The sequence below is a fragment of the Heteronotia binoei genome, chromosome 13 (assembly GCF_032191835.1).
Source record: "Heteronotia binoei isolate CCM8104 ecotype False Entrance Well chromosome 13, APGP_CSIRO_Hbin_v1, whole genome shotgun sequence".
Taxonomy (NCBI): domain Eukaryota; kingdom Metazoa; phylum Chordata; class Lepidosauria; order Squamata; family Gekkonidae; genus Heteronotia; species Heteronotia binoei.
The window spans coordinates 58,513,021-58,538,612 of NC_083235.1; the positions used below are offsets into that span (position 1 = coordinate 58,513,021).

The 25,592-nt window shown below is 41.7% G+C and overlaps 1 protein-coding gene across 3 annotated transcripts in view; it reads right to left on the bottom strand.

Annotated features, from left to right (window-relative positions):
- The window catches only part of RPTOR (regulatory associated protein of MTOR complex 1), a 538,471-nt gene that overhangs the window by 110,360 nt on the left and 402,519 nt on the right, over positions 1 to 25,592 (bottom strand). For 2 of the 3 annotated variants that reach the window (XM_060251924.1, XM_060251923.1), the window contains exons 18-20: positions 25,178 to 25,295; positions 20,135 to 20,275; positions 18,303 to 18,461 (exon numbers count right to left, since the gene is read on the bottom strand). In XM_060251924.1, coding sequence (XP_060107907.1) covers positions 18,303 to 18,461; positions 20,135 to 20,275; positions 25,178 to 25,295 — 418 coding nt within the window. The remainder of the gene's footprint in view (positions 1 to 18,302; positions 18,462 to 20,134; positions 20,276 to 25,177; positions 25,296 to 25,592) is intronic. The other variant, XM_060251925.1, reaches the window with a different exon arrangement.

Below are 25,592 nucleotides of genomic sequence, written 5' to 3' on the forward strand. Positions count from 1 at the left end.
CCCAGTGCCTAACAAACTTAAACCCTTCCTCCTTACACCATCGTCTCATCCACACATTGAGACTTCTAATTTGTGCCTGTCTCTCCTGCCCTGCACGTGGAACAGGTAGCACTTCCGAGAAGGCTACCTTGGAGGTCCTGGCCTTAAGTCTCCCGCCTAGCAGCCTAAATTTTTCCTCCAGGACCTCACGACTGCATTTCCCCACATCGTTGGTGCCAACATGCACCACGACCACAGGCTCCTCCCCAGCACTGTCTATCAGTCTATCTACTACACGCGTAATGTCCGCTACCTTCGCACCAGGCAGGCAAGTCACCATACGGTCAGTACGCGGTTTCGCCACCCGGCTGTCTACTTGCCTAATGATCGAATCACCAACTACCAATACCCCCCCTCTCCCCCTGCTCAGGGATGGTTCCTTGGCGCGAAAGGATTCCCGCTCACCGACCGAAGAAGAGGTCCCTTCTGAGGGCGCATTCCCCTTATCCTCAGCACGGTGCCCTGTTCCCTCTCGACCCTCACGCTCTCTGGCAGCAACGGGGCTGCTACGTTCAGAGCGGGGCTCATCTAATACGCCCCCGAGAGTCTTCCCCAAGTGCCTAACTGACCGTCTCCGCTTCTCCAGGGCAGTCACCTCGGCCTCAAGGGTACGAACTCGTTCCCTGAGGACCAGGAGCTCCTTGCATCGAGCACACACCCAAGACTTCTGTCCTTTGGGCAGATAGTCATACATGTGACACTCAGTGCAAAACACTGGAAAGCCCCCAACCCCCTGCTGGCATTCTATCTTCATTGTATATATATATATATATATTAAAATATACAGTCCTCTTTAAATGCTGTTTAAGTGGCTCCCCTTCTGGCGGGTCAACTTACCTAAACTTACCTTATTGGGAACTTACCTTATTTGGAGAACAAAGAAGCCAGGGATCTGGGTTCCTGCTCCTTAGAGAGCCCCTAGGCGAAGAGCCACAGGCCAAGAGCCCTTTAGCTCTCGCCCTTCGGCTCGCGCCAAAGGCTCGCGCCTTTGGCAAGGCGCAGCTTAAAATGCAAAGAGGTGGAGCAGGGCACTCCTCAGCAATCACTCTCAATCAGCAGCAATCACTCTCAATCTCTTTCACCCTTAAGGCAGTCAACCAAACAAAGAGCAGTCAACCAAACAAAGAGCAGTTCCCCAGCTATCACACCTTAGAATTTTAGGCAGCCCCACAAACCTTAGAATGTAGTCCTTCAAAACTCAGAAATTCTCAGCAATTTCTCCAGCTGTCTCAGCTATCAGAGCTGCTCTGCTCTGCTCCTCCCAGACCTCTGTGAGATGTAACATTTTATGTAACATTGCATGTATTTTTATCCAAAACCCTTGAACTTTTTTACAAGACCACCAGACATGGAAATAAGTACCTGTACAGTTTTTGCATTTCCAGCACTTATCAGACATCCTGGGGAACATTTTGGCAATCTTATTTGGCGTTATATGCCATCAATAAAACATCTTATAAATGTTCTCCTTAAATGCAGTTGACCTTGTGATTTTTATATTTACATTCCATATCTGTGACCATTGTTCCAACTCTATATCATAACCCACATTCCTTGCCCATTTAACCATTACTTCTTTTACTTCTTCGTCACACATATCCTGTTGAAGAAGGTTCTTATAAATCTTACTAATTATTTTTATATCCGTTCCCAAAAGTAATTTATCAAGAGGGCAGTCCTGTAAATAAAAACCAATTTCTCTGTCTTTGTTATATCTTGATTTTAGCTGGGCCGTTGATCACCAATCTAAAGTAGTATTTTCGGTTCTTAAAATCTCATCTGACTTCAACACACCAGTATTATCCAAGATGTCTTTATATCTTATTATTTCTTTTTGCATAAACAATCACTGTTGGGAAAATGCTTCCAGAGGGGCAACCCAATTAGGTATCTTGTGATAAATTCTCCTTTTCAATTTATTCCAAGTCAAAAGCAAAGATTTTCTTATTAAATGATTTTGAAAGTACTTATGACCTCCAATACCGTACCATAGAAAAGCATACCACCCTGTTTCCAGATCTTGTCCTTCTAATGCCAATAACCTCTTATCACCCAACAATATCCAATCCTTAATCCAAACTAGCGAACAGGCCTCATAATAGATCTTCCAGTTAGGTAACGCTAAGCCACCTTGCTCTTTTGCATTCCTGTAACAATTTATATCTTATCCGGGCTCTCTTGCCCTGCCAGATAAATTTACCTGTCATTTTCTTTAACATTTGAAAAAAGGATTCTTTCAACGGCATGGGGACTACTTGGAAAAGAAACATTATCATGGGGAGTATCACCATGTTCAATGCTGCAATTTTCCCCAAAAAGGAAAGCTTCAACCCTTCCCATCTTTGCAACTCCCTTTCTATCTCTTTTACTAACTTAAGATAATTGTCTTCATAGATGGTACTAGACCTGTTTGTTAGCAGCACTCCTAAATATCTTACCCTTTTTACAATCTAAAAATTTTCTCTCTAATTCTCTTTGTGATTTCATAAGACATATTTTTGGTAATAATTTTTTTTTTCAGTGTTGATTTTCATTCTAGTAACCTTCTCAAACCTCCACATTTCTTCTTTTAAAGCCTCTATCGATTCTATGGGATCTTCTAAAATGTAGACTTGGTCATTTGCAAAAGCCTGAACTTTGAATTCTTCTCCATTCACCCAAAGACCTTGAATACTTTTATTTTCACGTATTGCTTTATTCAGAACTTCCAAGTATAAAATAAACAATAATGGTGACAATGGGCATCCCTGTCTGGTTCCTTTCCTCAAGTCAATATTTGCCGTTACATCTCCATTCTCTATTATCTTCGCCTTTTGGTCTGAATATATTGTTTCAATAGTTCTACCAAATGTCTCTCCAAATTCCATTTCTCTCAAGATTTCAAATAAAAACTTTCAGTCCAAGTTATCAAACGCCTTCTCAGCGTCGACGAAAATCAGAGCTAGTTGTTTCTCATTATGCTTTTCATAATATTCCACCACATCTAAAATTGTTCTAATGTTTTTTCTAATATGTCGCCTAGGTAGAAAACCAGATAGATCTCTGTGAATAACTTGATCTAAAATCTTCTTTAGTCTTTTGGAAAGAATGGCAGCAAAAATTTTATAATCAGCATTTAACAAGGCAATTGGTCTATATTTTCCCACTTCCTTGGAGTCTGCTCCTTCCTTTGGGATTAATGTTATGTATGACTCTCTCCAAGTCTCTGGCATTTTTGCTGATGTCCATATATATTACACCAAATTCTTAAATGGTAAAAGTAGGCAGTCTTCAAAAGTATTATAGTATTCTATAGAGATTCCATCTGGTCCTGGAGTTTTCCCCTTTTTTATTGTTTGCAAGGCTTCCTTAATCTCCTGCATCATTATTGGTTCATTTAACAATTTACATTGTTCTTCCTTTATTTTTTGCAAAAATATTCAGTTTGTTCTCTTATATCTATATCTGTTTTCTCATAAAGCTTTTTATAAAATTTCATGACTATTTCCTTAATTTCTGACATCTGAAATTTCTCTTCACCTTTTTCATTTTTTAATGAAAATATCAACCTTTTTCCTCTCTCTTTCCTAATCTGATAGGACAGCCATCTTCCTAGCTTGTTTGCTTTTTCAAAAAAAAATTTGTCTAGCATATCTAATATTCGTCACCACTTCATCAAGATGTATTGCATTCAGCTGATGTTGCAGTAATTTTATATCCATCTTCAGAGACTTATCAGAAGGATTTTTTTTCAGGGCATCCTTTTTTCCTTTTAGCTCTTGAGTCAGATCTTTCACTCTCTGATTTTTCATCCTCTTCTGTCTTACTTGTTCTTTGATTGCAATACCTCTAAAAAAGGCTTTGCTGGTGTCCCAAATTGTACAAAGCCACGTTTCATCTTGTTTATTTATTTCAAAGAAAAACTTAAGTTCTTTTAGGGTTTATAGAATCTTTCGGGATCAAGTGCCGTGTTCTACTGGAGAAAGTTTTCCTTCCAGACGTTTCGTTCTCAGCTGCGGAGAACATCCTCAGTGGCATTGCAGCCGGAGCAGGCGCTCAGACCTTCTTGGCTGCTGTGCATTGAGTGGGGCCAGGGCTGCTGGAGAGCTGCTATTTGTAGGCTGGAGGGGGTGTGATGAAAGGGCAATTGGTTTGTGGATGTGCCCATTGTTTGGTGGGGCTTCCTGGAAGGGTGGGGCTTCCTGGAAGTTCTTTTGCAGTTTTTTCAACAAATCTTTCATTCTTTAACAATTGCGTATTTAGCCTCCATCGAAATTTTTTAGGTTCCTCTTTGAACCCCACAAAAAGAAGATTATGGTCTGCAAAAATTCTAGGCATTATTGTAACCTCTGTTAATTCCATCATCAACCTTGCGGTCACCCATCCCATATCAATACGAGACCATGATTCATGCTGATTTGAATAGAATGTAAAGTCTTTGCCCCTTGGTTTATGAATTCTTCAAACATCGACCATCATATTTTCTTCCACCATTGTTAAAAAACTATTTGTAAGCTGTTGACTTTTCTTTGTCTATTTGTCCTCCTGTCTTCTTTGCTGTCAAAGACAGCGTTAAAATCACCTATTATACATATATTTTCATACTGGTATCTTTGAAGATTTTCTTGTAATGTCTTATAAAATTGCTCTTGGCTCCCATTTGGAACATAAATATTAACAAGTAATATTTTTTGGTCTCCTCTCTGAATTTCTATAAATAGCGATCTCGTATCCTCTGCCGCAAAAATACAAGTCGACTTGAGTCTTTTACTTATATATGTCACCACTCCCTTCTTTTTCTTTTTAGGATCTAAAGCCACATATAATTTTCCTAACTTTTTAGATTCCAGAAAGTGTTTATCTTTTTGCGTTATGTGTGCCTCCTGCATATACACTATGTCAACCTTTAATTTATTAAGCTGTAGGAACGTTTTTCTTCTTTTTTGCGGCTAGTTGAGCCCATTAATATTAATTGAAATTAATTTAGTCTGGTTTCTCACCATGTTATTTTTTTTCTCTTCTGGAGTCTTGTCTCCATTATTCTGCCACTACTTTTGTCGTCTTCAGAACCTTGTCCAAAAGCATTGTCATTGTCAGGCCTTGACTCAACATCTTCCTCTTCCCCATTCTGAGGTTTTCCTTTCTTCTTCCTTTCCTTGTCTTTCTCCCCTTTTTTTGCCTGTCTTGTCATAAAATCTTCTACTTTAAAAATGGAGTCAATTTTGTATCTTCTTTCTTGGTAAGTAAACAACATACCTTCTGGCATTATTCATCTATATGGGATTGACTGTTCTTGAAGAAAATTTACCAGTGGTTTGTATTGTGTCCTTCTTTTCCTTATCTGTCATGGTATTTCTCTGAGGACTCTGATGTTCTGTTCTTTAATTTTTATAGGTTTGTCTCTAACTGCTTTCCATACTGCTTCTTTAACTATCTTTCTATTAAATTTGATGTGGACCTCCCTTGGAAAGGAATGTTTTCTTGTGTAGGCAGTACCTATTCTCTGTACATAGTCCAATTCTTGTTCTATCTCTACCGGTTGTTTTTCCACTAGCGGAGCTAATATTTCACTTATTATAACTGGTAAGTCCTCTTGCTTCTGCTTTGATATATTTTGCAGCCCCAAGACATGATCTGCCTCCTCAATCTCCAATTTTATCTGTCCTCCCCTATTTTTTGTGATAATTCTACAGCCTCCATTCTTTGACTCAATTGTTTCATTCTAATATCAAAAGATTTAACCGTATTGGCTAGACCCGATATTTCTTTAGTCTCAATTATCTGTTTCTGCATACCATCCATCTTTGCGTTCAGACCCCCAATTTGTTCTAATATATTGGCTTGTACTTGATTTAGAGCAATCATAAAGTGTGCCTGCATATTATTTTGTAAGTCTTTCATCACATCTTGTGAGATAGCAGCTCCCACTGATTTTGGAAGCCCCGGGGATGGTATTTGTTTCCCTTGCCTATTCATATTGACAAAATAAAATAATCAAATTAAACATATAAATCTTACACTCTTGATCTGGTGATTTTACCCCACAATTTTATCAATTAAAATTAATCTTGCAATTAAAATTATACTTAATTCTCAATATTTCCTATCAAATGCCTCTTGATCCTTTCTATTAATTAATTAATCTATTATTAATTTATATTTCCCGCTTTCCCTATTACAATAGATCATTTTGAATTAATTATTTCTATTTTATAACAAATAAATATAATCAATCAATCAGAAACCCAGTAATTAATAATAATCAATCTTAACAAGTAATAGCTACTGTTTTTTGTACTAATTAAATATCCACCCTCATACACTATATCTCTCCACTTATCTTTCCACCATTGATTACCTTTATTTTATAATAATTAAACACTCACTCCCATACATCACATCATTCACACTTTCCTCTCACCACTGATACTTTGTTATTTCCCCTTGTCCATTCATTCAACCAAATCAGTCCAAACACTCCCCCATCCACTCCTTAACAACCACAAATCCAATCTTCCTATACAGTCCAAGTCCAAACTCCCCGTTCCTCCGTCATTACATCTTCGCTTTCAATCAGTCTGACCCTTATCAACCACCTTCCGTGAGAGAAAAAAGTAGGAACAAAATGCTGATATTATCACAAGTCCATCCCAGCTCAAACTAAAGCCAAAAAGATTGTTCCAACTATAAGCCGTTTCAACACCAGAACCAAAAAGAAGGGGAAAAAAATAAAACCACATTCAAATCACCTCAGTCTGCACCCCGCCAACAAAGTCTGTCTGTTTTTATCTGACCCCTCCACAGTCCTTTGTTCTCCATCCTCTTTACCTTCTCTCCGCGTATTCACACTTGCCGCCTTAATATTCCATTTAGCCAGTCAGTCATTATATCCAAAGTCTAACTTTCCTAATATAAACGAGTATCAAGAAGTCCCAATTTACCTCACAAAGAGGTCCCTTACTCTTTTCGTTGTTTGTTTGTATAATTGCCACCTCCGCCTCTCCTCCTCGCAGCTGCTCCACCATTACACATCCGCCACAGTCTGGGGTTCGGGGAAAAACAGGAGCCCAGAAGAGAATAGCAAATCCTCTTTCTTTCCTCCTTCTGCCCCCCTGCCTTGAAACCCCCCCCAACCGAGGTCCCACCGGGTCTTCCAGCTGGGAGACCCCCGAAAACTGTGTGGTCGGCTTGTTCCCTGCCAGAGCGAATGGGAACGTGTCCGCTACCACTGCGCCGAAACCGGAAGTCTCCTTGCTCTCCATTTTTAGAGTACTATAAGCAAAAATTAGGCCCTTGTCTGAAAGACATTACAATCCCATGATTTAGTGAGGATGTTTTCAATTTGGAACCAGAAGTATTCTGTCTGAGAGTCAATTTGTGACCAGAAAATAAAAGGCTTATGCAACTGGTAATGATTCCATGGGCATGCTTTACAGGCTGTAGACTCTTCAGCAGTTCCAGTTTCCACATTCTACTATTACATTGTGTGACCATTCTTATGGGACTTTTGGAAGTTGAGCTATTGCAGAAAGATAACATATGTGCTCTGGAGACATTTTTTCTAACTGCCAGAAATAGTAAACCATTATGGGTATTTCTCAAGGAAAATGTGAAACACTATTTGCAGGGAGAAGATTTTTCTCACAATTTAGTACTTGTGTGCCTCTGATAATGTTACCCAATATTCAAGAGAGACAGTTTGGTGTAGTGATTAGGTGCATACATGTGCCTGATATAGAGAATCACAGAGACGTTTTGGTTCTATGGGAGTAATGTAAAATTGTGTCATCATTGACCTTTGGATTTTCTAATAAACTCATGCCTGAGGAAATTACTGAAACAGGAAGTGAAAGTTAATGGTCCTGTTGCTATTCATGGGATTAACGGAGTCGGATTATCTACTGTGAATTTGAAAGTGGATACCAGTATTGAAACCATCCATCAATTTTGCAGTGGAGTTGTATATCATATATTGAATGTTATGCATTTTTAGCCATATACCTGCTTATTGAATGGTATTTACATAGTAATTATTGTTTTTCGTAAATTACATTTAATAATTTTGGGTCACGGCAGCCTTTTTTCAGGTCAGTTGTTGCGTTAACTTATAGTGACCTCTCTGGGTATTGTATTACCACCTGGAGGATGGCAACCCTATCACATGGCCAACTCAAAAAAACAGCAAAGAGCAAAAAAGCTCCTGATTTTACACTGTAGTTTCTGTCAACTAATTCCAATATGTGAAGATTATTTTTTCTATATGCTGAGAACTATCTTTGTGTAGGAAAAAGTAAAATAGAAAGTTGATCTTGAATAGACACTCAAAATCGAAAACTAAAGGAAGTTAAAGGTTGTGACTATACCCTCTTGGCTAATTGGACACACAAAAAATAATGCACTAGCATGCTGTGTAGTTAACTGAAGAAGAACACAACCTGATAGAAGTTGGCTTATTCAGAGCAACTGATTCATATTCATATTCTGGTTTTGGTATGATCAGTGTTCTGTCCCTCAGTGGAATCAACCCAGCTTATTTATACAGCAGTACTATCAAAATGGGAGTTCATTCCTACTTTCTTCAGGGCACTAAAGACCTGTTGTTCCCAATAGCAACAGAGAGGCCAAAATAAAACAGGGCTAGGTGGAGTGCAGATTACCAAGGCCACTTATTTTGCCTGGAAAGACTAATCCTTTGGAAGGAAACAATTTATGACAGTCTTAAGGCAAGGTTTGGGGGTTATAGCTTCCTGCAGCCTCACCAGTGCCAAACTACAATGGCTACACCAGGCAGAGTCAATTAAATGACTGTGTATGAGCTACTACCAAGTGACATGCCTCTCACACCAAACATAAGCACCACCCCATCTGTTACTAATTAATCATGGGCCAAAAAATGACAAAGCAGGCAACCAGTAATTGGTATGCTCTTGTGAAAACAAACAAGAAACTACTTAACACTGGCCCAGCTATCTGGTGATAACTTTGGCCAGTATTCCAATTTTGAACTGATTGTGGTCAATGGCCTTTGTTGGGCTGGTATATGGGATCATTTAGCTATCCTGGCATTTTGACATTTTCACTTTGGAAGACAGAAGGATAGCAGCGAGCAAAAATGATGAAAGTCAGGAATATGCCAGCTGTCAATGCGTCAGGCAATTCGCACCACCAGGAGAGCTCTCCACAGCCCTCTTTTCCCTGATCAGCATTCTGCCTCCTGTGCTCTTGGATCTATGCAGAAAATTACATAAGGACTGCTGGGAAATCTTAACTGTTTGAGATTCCTTTTAAAGTTTATGAAAGATGAGGCAGACAGAAAGAGACAATGTATCTTTCACTATTTTGAGATCCTGACCTAACACATATATAGAGATGGGCATGAACGGCATTGTTACGGTTCATTTCAGTTCAAGGCTGAGCCACGAACTAAACCACAAATGGATATGAAAAAGGAGATTGGTTCACAAACTGAACCAGTTTGTATCATTTCATGCCCCCTGCTTTCTGCTCCCTACCAAAAGCTTTGTGAACCACAAACTGGCCAAAATTCATCACAAACTTTCATTTGTGAGTCAGTTCATGCCCATCCCTAAACACAAATACCAATATATTCTTCTCTTGTTGGGACAGAAAGGGAGAAAGCCATATAATAAAAAGGAATTCAGTACTGAGGTTCTTTACTTGCTCACCAACTAAAGATAATGGCAGAGATTTCTATAAAAGGCTTTTGGACAGAACAACTACTGGAAAGTTGCCCCCCCCTTCATTTTTTTAAAACTCTTTTTCTCTTTTAATGAAAGGATTGCTCATAGCACTGATTCAACATGAGTGATGCATTCAAGACAGTTTCTTGTCAAGTCTGAACCACCTGAGTCAGTGTACTGCTAAAAGGAAATACCAGCAGCGGGAGGAAATACTTGCTCTATTTCTGCATAATGGACCACTAATAAATGCTAAAAAAGATGTAGAAACAAAGCACAAGGCAAGAGTGTATATGGTAGAAGCTCATCTAAAATGACAGTGCTCTAATTAGCAAGGCCAATTCAAAACTGGTTAAATGGACCTTGCAGCACAGAGATTTGCAAAATGACTCCTTTTAGCAATGAACATGTGAAGTAAATTTGCTCTTCTTCACTCATGGTTTTTAGTTTTTATTCAGACATGCCCAGCTCTTCATTCAATTTAACAGTCGCCATTATGACAGTACAAGAAGTTTACATCTTTCAGTCTCAGCAGTCAGAATACTGAAAGGGCATAGCTGAGTGGCACACAAAACTTAAGGCAGTTAGAGAGTCACTTCACTTCCCTGGCTTTAATCAGAGATTTTCCTTCCCGACACTTCTTAACACCGTTCAGGAAACTGCAGGAACTCAACACCATCTTGAGATGCGGCATACTTAGCTCGCTGGAGACTGACCCAAAGACATACATTATAGTGGTAGGGAAGTCAGTGAAAGCAGAAAAATTGCCCAGTTTAAAGAAAAATGAAGAATTAACAGAATGTTTTTCATAACACACTATCATGGCCATGGCAACTTTCTTACTCATTGTGATGAGGAGGAGGTTATGTACTGCTAAAATTCCTCTTGTCTTGAATCAGGTCCATCACTCTCCTGCACACTAAGACATTTTACTATTCTGACATTCTTTTGGGCTTGTCTTACTTCATATTTTGATATTCCCAGATTCCAAAGAGTACTCCTCTCTAAATTGGTTCAGAAATACATCTCATGTATTCTGGACAGCCTTCCTCTCTGTTCTGTTCACCAGACTTACAGTGTGAGCATTATAGGCAAATATATATATCTGCGTTACAAGAACGCACAGGGTAGTTACTAGTACTAAGCATAATGATTGGTAACATAACAGAAGAAGACGACTGTAGTTTTATACCCCCGCCCTTCTCTCTGAATCAGCGTCTCAGAACAGCTTACAATGTCCTTTTATCTTCTTCCCCCACAACAGACACCCTGTGAGTGGTAGGCGGGGCTGAGAGGGCTCTCACAGAAGCTGCCATTTCAAGGACAACTCCTGAGAGCTATGGCTGACCCAAGGTCATTCCAGCAGCTGCAAGTGGAGGACTGGGGAATCAAACCTGGTTCTCCCAGATAAGAGTCCACACACTTAACCACTACATCAAACTGGCTTTGTTGGATCAGGCCAAGGGCCCATCCAGTCCAACACTCTGTCATACAGTGACCAACCCTCCCCCCACCCCGGTACTATCAGGAGGTCCACCTGTGGGGCCAGGACACTAGAAGTTCTCCCACTGTTGCCCCCACCCCAAGCACCAAGAATACAGAGCATCACTTGCCCCAGACAGAGAGTTTTATCTATACCTTGTGTCTAATAGCCACTGATGGACCTCTGTTTCATAAGCTTATCCAATCCCCTCTTGAAGCTGTCTATACTTATAGTTGCCACCACCTCCTGTGGCAGCGAATTCCACATGTTAATCACCCTTTGGGTGAAGAATTATTTCCTTTTATCCATTCTAACCCAACTGCTCAGCAATTTCATTGAATGCCCACGAGTTCTTGTATTGTGAGAAAGGGAGAAAAGTATTTCTTTCTCTTCCTTCTCTATCCCATGCATAATCTTGTAAACCTCTATCATGTCACCCCTTAGTTGTCGTTTCTCCAAGCTAAAGAACCCCAAGTTCTTCAACCTTTCTTCATAGGGAAAGTGTTCCAACCCTTTAATCATTCTAGTTGCCCTTTTCTGCACTTTTTCCAAAACTATATCGTCTTTTTTGAGGTGTGGTGACAAGAATTGTACACAGTATTCCAAATGAGGTCATATCATCAATTTATACAAGGCATTATGATACTGGCTGATTTGTTTTCAATTCCCTTCCTAATAATCCCCAGCAAAGCATTGACCTTTTTTAGTGCAGTTGCACACTGTCTCAGCATTTTCAGTGAGTTATCTATCACAACTCCAAGATCTCTCTCTTGGTCAGCCTCCACCAGTTTGGACCCCATCAACGTGTATTTATAGTTACAATTTTTGGCCCCAATGTGCATTACTTTGCACTTGGCCACGTTGAACTTCATAGCCATATTGATGCCCACTCGCCCAGCCTCGACAGATCCCTTTGGAGTGCCTCCAAAGTGTAGTAGTGGTACATGGCAATTCATATCGCCTGGCTGTTATTGGGGCTTCCCAGGTGGGAGCACATTCAGCCGGGACTGCGGGAACTGCACTGGCTGCCAATAGTATACTGGATTCGTTACAAGGTGCTGGTTATTACCTTTAAAGCCCTATATGGTCTAAGACCTGCCTACCTTAGGGACCGTCTCTCCCCACATGTTCCCCAGAGAGTACTCAGATCGGGATCACAAAATCTATTAGTAATCCCCGGGCCGAAGGAGGCCCGATTGAAATCAACCAGAGACAGGGTCTTCTCAATTGTTGCCCCCTGCTGGTGGAACCAACTGCCAGATGAAGTGAGAGCCTTGCGGAACCTTGTGCAGTTCTGCTGGGCCTGTAAGACTGTCCTTTTCCGGCTGGCATTCAATTGACTCAGCTCAGGTATTTAAGAGAAGTGGAAGAAGGCTGTCGCCACCAGAATAGCACCAACTCAATATCTGTTTTTTCTGTTTTAACTGTTTTAATCATTGTATATCTATTTTATTACTGAATGTGTAATTTTAATTCTCATTAATTTAACTGTTTGTGGGATTTTATGTTGTGAGCCGCCCTGAGCCTGCTTCGGCAGGGAGGGTGGGATATAAATCAAATAAATAAATAAATATCCTCAGCATAACCAATGAAAACAAACTACTTGTTAATCCTTCACCCACATGTACAGAGTCTATATTACCTGACCACATTTGTAAATTTGCCCTTCTATATCATGTGTATTTTACTAACTTGTTGGGTACAGCCCACAGATAAAAATTTGCAGATTCGGAATTAGTTTATGTAAAAAAATCATCCCACATCTCATTTGTGTTTTTGTTTTCAAAGCAGTGCAATTTCATCCTCTTTTATCTGCGTTACGTTATTCCTTCATGTTCTGTCTTTTCTCACTGCCACCTTACAAACACTATACCTTCACTTACTGCGCAGTGACATTATTCTGTAAACAGTCCTTCAGGGGAATTCCTACACGACACCTTCAATGCTCCCTCTAAGCTGTGGAGTCTTGTGAACAAAAATTCTACTTTGTGAGCTACTGGCATTAAAGTTGTGAGCTACTGCATAAATTAGTTTGCTCTGGTGCCATTTTTCCTGACCTAAGACTAAAATGTGTGAGTGGGAGGCTAAAAAAATGTGAGCTAACTCATTTTAGAGGGAACACTGGACACCTGCTATATAGCTTTTGCTTCTCATTCAAATTTCTCAAATCCCAAGCTTACAGGATATTGGAGGTTTCAGAAAACTAATTTCCTAAATAAACAACATTCCACTTGGATAATTGCATTAGCATGAATGCAGAAGAACCCTCCCCCCAGCAAGTTGAAGACGTGACAGGACTAATAATGGGTTTCAACTATCCTTTGGATATGTGAGAAAAAAGTAATTGGACAGCATCTAAATATGAAATATTACTGAACTTGCAAATAATTGGTAACCAATATGCCTTCTTAGAGCCTGATACATTTTTGGCACAACTACAGCATTGCCTAGGCAGGAGAAGGACTAAATTGGTATAATCTAGATGCTTGTAAGGGAGGTGGGTTATGCAAATTATGCAAAACATATAAGAATTTAGCAGGAAGGAAGCTGAAATTTTGGTTCCAAGTTTCTGATGGAGGATGGGGCTGCAACTAAATTCTTCTCTGACCCTGAGTTCAGGACAACATAGTCAATTATGAGAACACAGCTTGTAACACAGAATTTTACTCAAGAAAAAGCATTAAGGATATTGTTAAAAAAACTTGGAATATAACAAGAATTTAAATCCATATCCAGCTGCTGTACCTTTTGTAGCATGAAGAGAAGATGTACATAACAAGAGATTGATAACAAAACATTCTGCAATTGAGAAAAAAGGCCATGTATACGAAGATACTACAACCGGGGTTAGAACACATGAAACTGTCTTATACTGAGTTAGACCATTGGTCTATTTGTTCCAGTATTATCCATTTTGACCAGAAGTGACTCTCCAAGGCATGAGAAAAACATTTTCCCCACCTTTGCTATCTGAGAACCTTTTATCTGGAAATGCCAAGAGTTTAATACACATACACAGAACTCTTGAGGTTTGAACCAGGATCCTCAGGATTTTATATTGGAAAGTTAGCCTAATTATCTACCAAGAACCACAAGAATATGAGGCACTATCTGTCCCAGTACTTTCTACTCTGATTGATAGCTGCTCTCCAGAATCTGTTTGGACTTGGGTCTATTCCAGTCTTGCTATCTGAGGAGCTTTAACTGAAAATGCCAGGGACTGAACTTGGCATCATGGGCACACAAAGAAACTTGGGAAACAAAAGCCAGAATATTATTTGTTAATTTAATGACGATTACTTTTAAATCAGATTTTCCTCTTGTTTATCTCCCATTAGCATGAGGAACACTTAGCAAAATTCTTCCCCATTAATCAAAAGTGCCACCAGAAGGAAGCTGATGTATACATTGGTGAACTATGGATTTCATTGTCATGCCTAAAAAAGTATAAATGAGTCTCAATTTATTATTGTGTCCTCACTGTCAACTCTAAATGCCTCAGAGAGTGATTCTCAGGCAGAGGTAGTAGAGTTGGGGTGGGGGTAGCCTCTAACAAAAAAGCCTCTATGGATCAGCAGGTGTTTGCCACAGAAATCTTGGCTAGCCCAAGGAAAATCTAAGGGAAAGAGATCCACAGAACATGTAGAGAAAGAGGATATGACATCTAGCTCCAGGTATTATTTTAATTCAAACTGGAAACCAAAATCTGAAGCTCCATTGCCAACTGATCATTCAGGTTCCTTAGTTCCCTAGAAGGTCTTTGCAGAGCAGAAAGAAGATACATCTGGACATTACCAAGCAATACCAGAGTATAAGGCTTTGAATCAGGGCTATTTCAACTTTTGCTAGTTCTCAGTGCTGGGGAGGTGTTTATGCAGCAAAGCCTGACTCGTCCTTAGATGCTCAACTGCTTTCAGACCTCTTCTCCCCCAACTGACCACCCTTGCTTTCTTAGGAACAAGCCAATAGCCTGAACTCTCTGACCCAGCTCTGGCTACCCAGAGCCCATATTTACTACTTGTCTTCTCACTGTTGGATGACTCATGTCCCTGGTCAGTTTCCTTTAGGTTTTGCTTGACATTAGGGAGCTCAGAGACTGACTGGAATGTGACATTTACATTGCAAACTACATAAATGGTATTTCACAGAATGTGCAATGTCCATCAGCCATTGCCTAGAATCCCACAATATCCATATAAAGTTTATGTCAATTATACGTAGGAGGTCTCTGACCCTTCCGCTCATGAAATTCTTATTATGGACTTTGGTCCTGAATGAGTTTCCCTTCCTGGCTAGTGAGGATAAACTGAAACGAGAGAATGGGCTGGTGGCAGCAAATTCTGCTCTTAAAACCATTTCCTTTGGGATACAGGAAAGAAAAGACTGGAAGATAGTTTTAGAAAGGGTGTGGGGAGGAGAAATCATGAGGAGGAAGAAAACCCCTGGCTTTAAAGTGGTAAATGCTGAACGTAATGGGATTCTGTGTAAGTTATGAATTTTAAACACTTCCATAAGCTATGTCATTTACAGCTGGATATGAGCTCTTCCTGACTGAATATGAATGAGGAAAGCACTGGAGAGGGCTTTTGTACTTTCAGTTTCTTTCACTCATATCTAACTCATTTCAGTTATACTCTAAAACTTTTATGAAACTGCACCTGTAGCTATGCAGCTGTTTACTCCAGTAAAAGGCAATGCGGAAATTTACTTCACAGAAGGAAGAACTGAGACACTACAATATCCTAACAGGGCTAAGATGAAATGGAGAACATGTTTCACTCCCTTGTAAAATGGTCCATCATCTTTGGCAATTTTGCAGGAGGTGGATCTGTAAGCCAATTCTGTGCATTCAGAATTGGCTTTGTAATGTAATCACATAGCCAAACCTGATTGATTAGGTGGTGATATAACGTCAGATTCACAACCTGATCTTTGATCAGTTGGATTCACATAGGGATGCCAGCTTCCAGTGGGGGATCCCTCAGAATTATGGCTTATCTTCAGACCACAGAAATCAGTTCTCCTGGAGAAAATGGATTATTTGGAGGGTGGACTCTATGGCATTGTATCCCACTGAGGTCCCTGTCCTCTCTCAAGCTCCATCCCCAAATCTCCAGGAATTTCCCAACCAGGATTGGGCAGCTAGGCCTAGTTCACAGAGCCCAGGAACTCAGGATAGAGTCAGGAAGCAGTAACAGCAGCAACTGGAAGGACTGAGCAACACTGAGCAGGCACAAAAAGGCAAACATTAGGGAAATGTTTAGGGCCCACTAAGCCCCCCAGCCCCTTCACAGAATGTCCACTGGGGAAGCAATTTTAGAATTCTAGGCTTCTAAAGCAATCATCTGTTCCTCAAAATCTCATGCAGTAGGATGCTCAAAATACATTACACAGAACCCATTTTTTTTCTCCTGTCTAACCACTTCTCTCTTGCAATAAAGTGTAGTGTACTCTGGGGTAAGGAGCTGCAGAGTTTTGGCCCTTGCTCATATTAGCAAGATAGTGTCCTGACAAAGCACAGTTAGGCTTAGAGATGTGGAAGTGGCACTATTCCCAATTCCTTAGTTTATATTTGCTATAATCAAGTGGGATGGGTCAGCAAGGTATGAACAAATGAGACCTTCAGATCCTGCTACATGCCCTACTCTCGAATGCCTCAGTCATTTTCACCCAGGAAACTTCATAACCTTGCTAAAATGTTAAGCAGGGGTAGAAGTATACCGGAGCGGCTGAATCAGCAGATTTTGCTGTCCTGCTTGAGGCTGAGGTCCAGGACTCATGGCAGCAATCAAGTTGCTACAGCTGGAGCCAATAGTATATCATAAATATTGTTCCAGTCAAGGCTGAAGGTGAACCAAGCCCTTAAATAATCTTCTAAGGAGATGGAGATACCTGCAATTAAAGGTGCCACTTATGGTGGTGAATAGTGGGATAGAGCTGAGGTGGTCCAGGGCTTTGAGAGGCTTGAGAGATTGAGCAACAGACTCTGGGGAGAAGGGTTCAGGGTCCAAGTCAGAAGACAGGGCTGTGCCCCAGGAGGAAGAACATCAAGAGTCTTTCGATTCCTTCTGCACATCAAAGGAGGCTCTTGGAGGTGTCTGAATTGCCTTCTTCTGCAGCAGTATTACCTGCCCAGCTGCCTCCTCCCCTGAGCAGCCTCCTCCTCTTTGTCTGTGCTCTGTCCCACAACATTTGTCTTTCTTCACCTGAATGTTTTGGCCTGTCTCCCCATTAAGGGGCATGTGAGTGAAAAGAAAAAAACCTGTGCGTGAAAAGAAAAAAAACTTTCCTGATGCCAGCTCTGGACTTGTTCCCCCACCCACCCCGCCTTTCCCTGCCAAACTCTAAAATTTCTGCTTCCTCACAATTTCCTTCTGTTCCAAGTGTAGCGGCTCTAATTTTGTGGCTGCTTTTCCTGCTCCAGAGTGGGACCTGAAATGCCAAAGAGGACTGTAGGGGTAAGCAGGATGGAAATGGGAGAATGAACTTGAGTATAGAGCAGAAAGATAGAAGAAAAGATCTAGAGCTCTATGTCTCTAATTCCACATCTTCCCACACTGCACAACAGGTATGTTAACTGGCTTAATAATTACAATGCAGCAAAGTGAATGTGATTCACTTCCCAAACTTAACAGTCCGCTAATCTCTAGGGAGAGGAAGACAGAACCTGAATTAGATAGACAAACATCATAGCATAGTACAGACAATACAAAAGTCAGTTATCAACAATGCATTTAATCAAGACCGTGGGCCACAGAACTTGCCTAGCTTAGGCTGTTTTCTAAAATGCTAGAAGTAGCTTTATATTCTTACTCAATGCTATTTTCTTCTTATCCCCAGACTGTTAAGGAGCAAACAGTGATTCATTCCCTATCAGAGACACTCCCTTTGATAACTGTACCTGTGTCATTGTTCTACACCCTGCTTCCCCATTTCTTCTAAAAAAACTTCAGGTAACCTCCCCGTTTTCCTTTCTCAGAACTGCTGTTTACTCACACAAATGGGTGTTGCCATTAGAAAGAAGTCTGCCTGAAGCCACTTTTCAAAGCTTTCCTGCTCCACCAACTAGAGAGACAGGGTGGCTTCAAAATATTCAGGCTCACCTATTAGTGAATTCAGTGAGGAGTAGGAGCTGACTCTTCTCATCTTGTCAATGGTCTCAAAAGACAGGATGTACTCTTCATTCTCAGGGCTGCCCAAAGTGCTGCTGGCACTGCTACTGGTGCTCAAATTCCCAGGAGAAAATGCAACAGAGCTTCCCGCTGTTAAAGACAAACAAGCACAACAGCATCAAAAGAAATAAGTTTCTGAGGATCAAACTTACTGAAGTAGCAGCGCACACACATTATGGTATTTGCTGCCCTTGGGAGAACAATCAAAAGTTTCCATGTTCTCTCAATGCAAAGCATTTATGCTTCAGCAGTTTATAAAGACTACTTAGAAGTGTGCATGCGTGCACACACACACATCCTTGAAGAAAATGGCTTCGAGTAATTTCATTTGCTATGATCATGAATTTTCACCATGGCAAGTATCATGGAACAATGTCCAGGTAGTCTTTGATACCTTTGAGATTCTCTCCCACAGCAGAGAATGCAAAATAATGGATAACAATTGCATTCCAATGTTTTGTTTTAATTTTCTGAAAATGTGTTAATAACTGACCGATAGATACCCATCTTTGCAATGTGGGAATGCACAGACAAGAATATAAGACATATGAACAGTAGAGAAGGGTACAGGAGATGCAAATACATGCCTTGCAACATTTTTGTAGCTTGCTTGTCATTTTTTGCAAAACATTTTGCAGAGGAGGTCACTCATGTTTGTAAAAAAAAAAAATTCCACTAGTTTATTCAATCAGAGAAGGTTATCAAAGTGCTGTCTAATCACAGTTGCTTCGATGACCTTTGTTATTGAAGCCAGAGCAGATTATCAAATTGCTTGGAAGAGTCCAACTGCATCCTTAGTGCTTGACCCTTGCCTGTCTCGGCTAATTAAAACTCAAGGGAGGGCTAGTTGGGTCTTTAACAGAGTAGGTAGTACCAGTCACCTTACAAAAAAATAACCCCACTTCTGGAAGACCTATCCCATGACATAAAACAACCATAACATCCCTCTTCTTGGATATAATGCTAGAGTGAGTAGTTGCCAGACATCTCTAGTCATTTTTTAATAAGCTCTTTCCAACCAAGTGTTAGGCTTATATTTGAAAGCTGGAAATCCTGATATATAACCTTAACCAGGAGAGAGACAGGAATTACAACTCCTCTGAATTATCATATGTCTCTCAGCAGATTTCGATAGCAGTGACTATTGTTTTTTTTTCCGGAATGGTTGGCTGATACACCCTGGTGGTTTCTTTCATATTTGGCTGAATGTATCCAAAAGATGGTGCCAGAAGACTACTGTTTGTGGCTATTGGGTTTAACAGAGACTACTATTATCCCCATATGGTGGGCAGGCGGTTGGACTAGATGACCCTGAAGGTCCCTTCCAACTCTCTGATTCTATGAAACAATATCAGGTTGAGGGATGACCATTCCTACATTTCAAAGATGAACAGTTTTCCTCTTCAAACTAAGATAGATCTGAAAGTGGTCGAGGAAAAAGATCTGGTTAAGGATGGGAAATTAGAGAAAATATGGAGGGGGGATACATCCAAGGAAAAACAGACTGAAAAAAAACAGGAGGGGCTGGAAGAAAATTTGAGAGAGGTGTTTAGTGAGCAAACATGCTAATATATCTTTTTGGAGGAGACTAAAAACACCATGGTAGACCAGGAATATATAGGGGACATTGCTGTTTAAACCACAAATAGTCTCACTCTGGCTTTGGTTGGCATCAGCCCTTCAACTACACTTTCCTCAAATAAATAAAGTAATAACAAGTTAGAGGAAGAAAAATGAAAGAGAATCCTGAAAAGCCATCTTACTTTCTTCATTCAAGCTGAGATTCTGCAGAGACTTATTCAGATTCCTTGCTGTAGTGACTGCTCGGATATTCCCATAGGAGCTGACAGAACGAAGTCGTGGTGTGCATGGACTGTCCCGCACTGGAGTCAAACTTCCACCTTCTGTAGAGGCAATATTACCCACACAGACAGACATAAAGATTAAAAGTGGCTGTTTCATTGTGACGGCAACAACATTTTAAAAAGTGAAAGTGGCATAAAACAACAGCATCATACTCATTCACTAGAGAACTTTACAAGAGGTGGCAAGTTAATTTCCTCTCTCGCCATCTGCATGCACAAGGATCACTGCTTTCTAGGTTTCCACAGCATGATAACAGGCTGGATTTTAAGCCAAATAGCACTAGATTTAATCAGGCCAGAAACAGAACGGCACTTGCCCTTAACTCTATCTTGGGTAAGTATCCTTACTTAGCATTAAGGGGACTTCATAGAGAAGATAACCTTTCCCACTGAATCTAAGACACTGTTTGCATTTGTTTGCTTAAAATAGAGGGGAAGAATTTACCTTGCTCTGTTTTGCCACCTCTGTGAGCTCTAATGTGACTTATGCAACACCTTCATGCAGATCCCATTTAACTAAATGCAGCAGAGTGCCTGGTGATGTTGTGGGATGCTAAGATGTAGTTTCTGCAGTAAAGATCCATAAAGCCTAAGGGCATTTTTCTCATGTTGAACTTTAGCACTAAGTTCCTGCAACTCCAACTGTCCTGTCTATTTCACATTCCCCTCCACCATCCTATAGATTCAAGCACGGGTTTTTTTTGTAGCAGGAACTCCTTTGCATATTAGGCCACACACCCCTGATGTAGCCAATTGTCCTGGCGCTAACAGTAGGCCCTGTACTAAGAGCCCTGTAAGCTCTTGGAGGACTGGCTATATCAGGGAGGTGGGGCCTAATATGCAAAGGAGTTCCTGCTACAAAAAAGCCCTGGATTCAAGTAGAAATATTGTGCAAGAGTATTCCCATTTTATACCAGAAACAGTTGCATTTGAAATGGCAGGGTTGGCCCATATACAGGTGCTTAATCCAATGGAGAGAGGTGACACCCCAACCACACAGCAAAAACACCAAGTGGTCACACAGCAGCTGAAGCCACCCCTTGAAAGCACATCCAGCATCCTGGTCACTCCTTCCTGACTGCCATCAAGGAGGCACCTTGGACTGTGTTATTCCTTGACTCGAGGTCCTGACACTGGCTACTCGTTATCCCATTAGAACCATTCCTTTGCACCTGGATTCTTCAAATAAAGCTGAATCATTGTGCCTGTCTGAGGTGTTGGAGACCTGTGGGGGAAAGAGCTGCAGGAGGGTGCTGAAGAAGCAATAAGGACACAATGGGGCTGGGGCCCTCATCCTGGCAAGACTGCAGCCAGAGAAACAGACAAAGATGGGTGGGAGGGTAAGGCAAGAGGACAGGCAACTGTTCCCCTAGCTATAGCCACACAGCACTCAGGCATGATTGGTGGGCCAGTCAACTCACCTTGTGGAAGGGAGGGATAGTGTCCTGGGACTGCAGGATTCCACAGGGGTAATGCTATGAGTAGTCAATTTGGAGTAGCCCTGGTGGGCTGGTATGGCCCAACAATGAGTCCTGGACCTGTTGTTGGAACAAAGCCTTTGGCATACAGTCCTGCCACTACAGTAAGGTTTGACTGACAGCTGAAAGAGCTGCAGAGTGGATATGGCAAATTTCAGAAGGCATAGTCCTATGAAGCCTCACTACGGCCATCTGGTTCTCAACCACCCTGGGGAAATATTTGGGAATGCAAAAAAGGGGCTCAAATGGCACACAACAGTGGCAACTAGGCAATGTTGGTTGCCCACAGCACAAGCGATGGGCACGGCAAATGATATGCACATTGCCCTTTCAGGTGGCTCTCCAGCAGCATGGCAAAACATGACAGTAAATGCCATCACTGCTCACTGGGAGAAATTCTTCCAGAAATGCACTAGCATTTTGGGGCCCAGTGCCCACAGAGATAGGAACATCCTCTGTCGTGGGGGGGATGCAGGGGGCCTGCACTGCGGAGGGATCAGTCATCTGTGCAGATGTGCTGTCTCACCCACAACCACCCATTTTCCATTATGCTTGCAAAAGTGACACCTCAACTGTCCGGCTAGAGGTGTGAATGACACATGGCTTTACTATTTAACCTGGTAGAAATTCCTAGCTTGCAATCACTGTCATCCCTTCCATTTTTCCAGAGAATCCTAAACACTGTGAAAAACAGAATGGGTCACACAGCTGGGCTACCTCTGAGGGTCCCAGGTGCATGTGGCCTCCATGGCTGAGACTCCTGGGCCACAGACACATGGCCACAGACCTGACCAATCCCTGCGCCTGGCCAGGTGTGGTGCTGTGCTCAATCTGTACAGGCAAGCAGACCACTCTGCCAGTTCCAACAGCACCTGAATGGAGGCATGTGCTGAGAGGGATCTGGTCCTTGTTTGGGGGGAAGTCAATATGGGGCCACTGGCACCTGGATTCACCATGGTGTTCAGGCATTATGGGTGGGCCACCAGGGGTTCTGTCATTTCCCAACCAGCTGAGGGGAGGAGAGACCCTGCAACTGCTGGTACAGCCAATGGAATGACTCTGCTGCTAAATGATGCCTGCACATGCTCGAGATGGCCCCTAAGGTCCTGTCTTGCAGAAGCCCTGGTGACAGCATGGGGTCCCATACTGCAGCCCATGGATCCTCCATATCAGCTCTACCAAAATGAGGCAACTAGTACTGCTGCATGGCAATGTTATGGAGCATGGCACAAACTGCAAGCAGCTTTGTCAGTGCCAGAGGCTCTACAGCTCTGCAGTGAAGGCTTCGGAATAGCATCTTCAACTGGCCAAATGCCCATTTAATGACTATTTGTGTTTGTTGATGGGGTTGGTTGTATGCTGTGAGGTCTGGTGGGTCATCATTGGGATACAGTGTCAACAAATATGGCATCACGAGATACCCTTGGTCACCTGAAGAGAATGGCATGTGAGGCATCAGGAGTGGTCTTCTCTACTGTATGCTTGCCCAGCTTGCCCACAATACTAACCCAGGAGCCCTCCTTTGTATCCGGCCAGGTGGCCAACAGGTGATTGAGGCTGGATGCAGCAAAGATCTGGGCATCATGGATGCTGCCTGGGACCCTGGCCACAAAGTCTGTAAAGACATGCTGATGATCACAGGAGGCCTGAACATTCAGGCTATAGAAGTCATGGTGATTACAGTACACCTGCAGCTCCTCTTGGGGGGCAATGAGGGCTATGTAGATGCAGTCAACCATATTGGGAAAGCCTCTGAATGATGCAACCCTGCCCCGATGGGCACAAGGTTGTCCTTCTTGGTAGAGAAGCACACATGAACATGATGGTGCACCAGCATGACATCCAGAAGCCGAGTAGGCAGCAGCTAGTGAAGGATTGTGATACCTCAAGCATGTCTGGAAGGATCTGGTGGCAAGGAACATCAGGGAGAATAGGATTTTCTGCAAGATGTGGATGGCGCGGGAAATGGGAGCTTGGACCTGGAGGGCTAGCCCCTCACACAGGGCCTGGAACACAGCTCTGTCTAGGCAAAACTGATAGAGGCAGGTGCTGCCCAAAAGATGGAGACTGCTAATGCAAGCCTAGGAGCAGTGGACATGGTGCCTCCTCCAATGCTGCTATGCCAGCAAGATGGCTTCTATTTGTGTTTCCAAGGCTGGAGAATTCTGCCCACCTTCCTGTTGCCTTGGAGTTTTTTAACTAGTTTAATTGAGCTCAGACAGTCAGCCTGGAAATATATTCATTCACTAACTGCCATGAACAGCACCAAAATTCATGAAATGTTCATGCTGGGTGCCCTTCCATGAACATTGCTTTGCAAACTGTGAATAGGCCAGAATTCATGACAAACTTTACTTTGTGATCCGGTTTGTGCCCATTCCTAATGTAGACAGAAATAGGCTTTGAGAGCTACAGATTCTCTGTACAAAATAATGTTCTCTCATGTGTCACTTCCCAAGCAGGGTTGTAAGAGTAGAGCAACAATTCTTTATAGCAGGCCTTAGTTTAGCACAAGTAACAGCATTTTACACTATGCCATACTATCTTGGACAATGCCCTGGTCTGCAAAGGCCATGTCACAGTCAAGAGAAAAGCTTGCTCTTATTGAATCTCACAGTGAAACCATCATCCAGAAATCTCTCATATTCCTTGTGTGGGAAGCATGCAACAGACTGGACCAATTCTTCAAGGCGTGGACTTGTCTTTTTCCTTCCAGAAGGAGTTGGCATCCTTTTTATGCCTCAAAGTAGGGAGCAGCTAGCTCAGGGGGAAAATGAGTACGTAATAAAGAAAAAAGGCGACAAGATTTTCTTAAGAATCCAGCATTCAGAACCAAACCAAGAAGAGGTTCTTTTAATGTCTCTTGATAAGGGTGTAGTTTTTGGTAGACTGATTAAAGAGCTAATGATGTCTTGGTATGCGGCAATGGCGTCTGATGGAAGCTTAGGTTGGAGGATGGTTTGCCTTAGGAGTAGGGCTTCAGTTGAAGTAGACCATTGCTCAACCAGATCCCCGAGGTTGCAGGACTGTATTAGTCTCAAATGAATTAGAGGATTGATGGAACTAGTAGCTGAGTATTTGGCCATTGTACTACACAAGGACCATTATATTTCTAGGCACAGACCATGAACATTTAATCAATTTTGCTTTAATGAACTGTTTTTATGTTCTTTTAACCTTTTTTGTACACTATAACTCTCACTGGACCTTCGTTTAATTCTGTTTGTACTTTTATTTCACTCTTTTATGCCATTAAAGGTTCTTGAGCTTGAACTTGACTCTCACAGTGAAACAGAAAAGGATTTCATTCTTTTCAGATTAAAGATACAATGTCATAATGCAGGAAAATGCAGACTATATCAGACATTTGCCAGCAATATCAACCACTGCACCCCCCCCCACACACACTCATAGAAGAAACTTCTCAATTTTTTTTTTTAGTGCAAAGAAAATATAACAGCACCTGGAGCAGCAGGAGAAGGCGGTGCATAGTTCTTTTCTTCTTCCATAAACTGCAAGGCAACAGTGCAGAAATTGCTTTCATACTGGACTACGAAGTGACTCAGTGCCACCACCAGTTCCTGTGGAGAAGAAAAGGAGGGGAAAAATTAGACTCTGATCACCGCGTGTGCATCAAGCAACCAACTAAAAGGAATAACTCCCATCTCTGCAAAATTTGGGGAACATTTCAATCAGTAGGTGCCTGCTTTTCTCAGAGAGCAGAAAATGATATCAAATAATAGAAGTCAAAGTTTGAGAGATGTTATTTGCTGAAATACTATGATTTTCATGTTATCTAAATAAACTGCACTGTGGACAAGTAATTCTCAGACAAAGAATTCAAGTTTTAAAAAGAAGACACATAGGTCCCATCCATC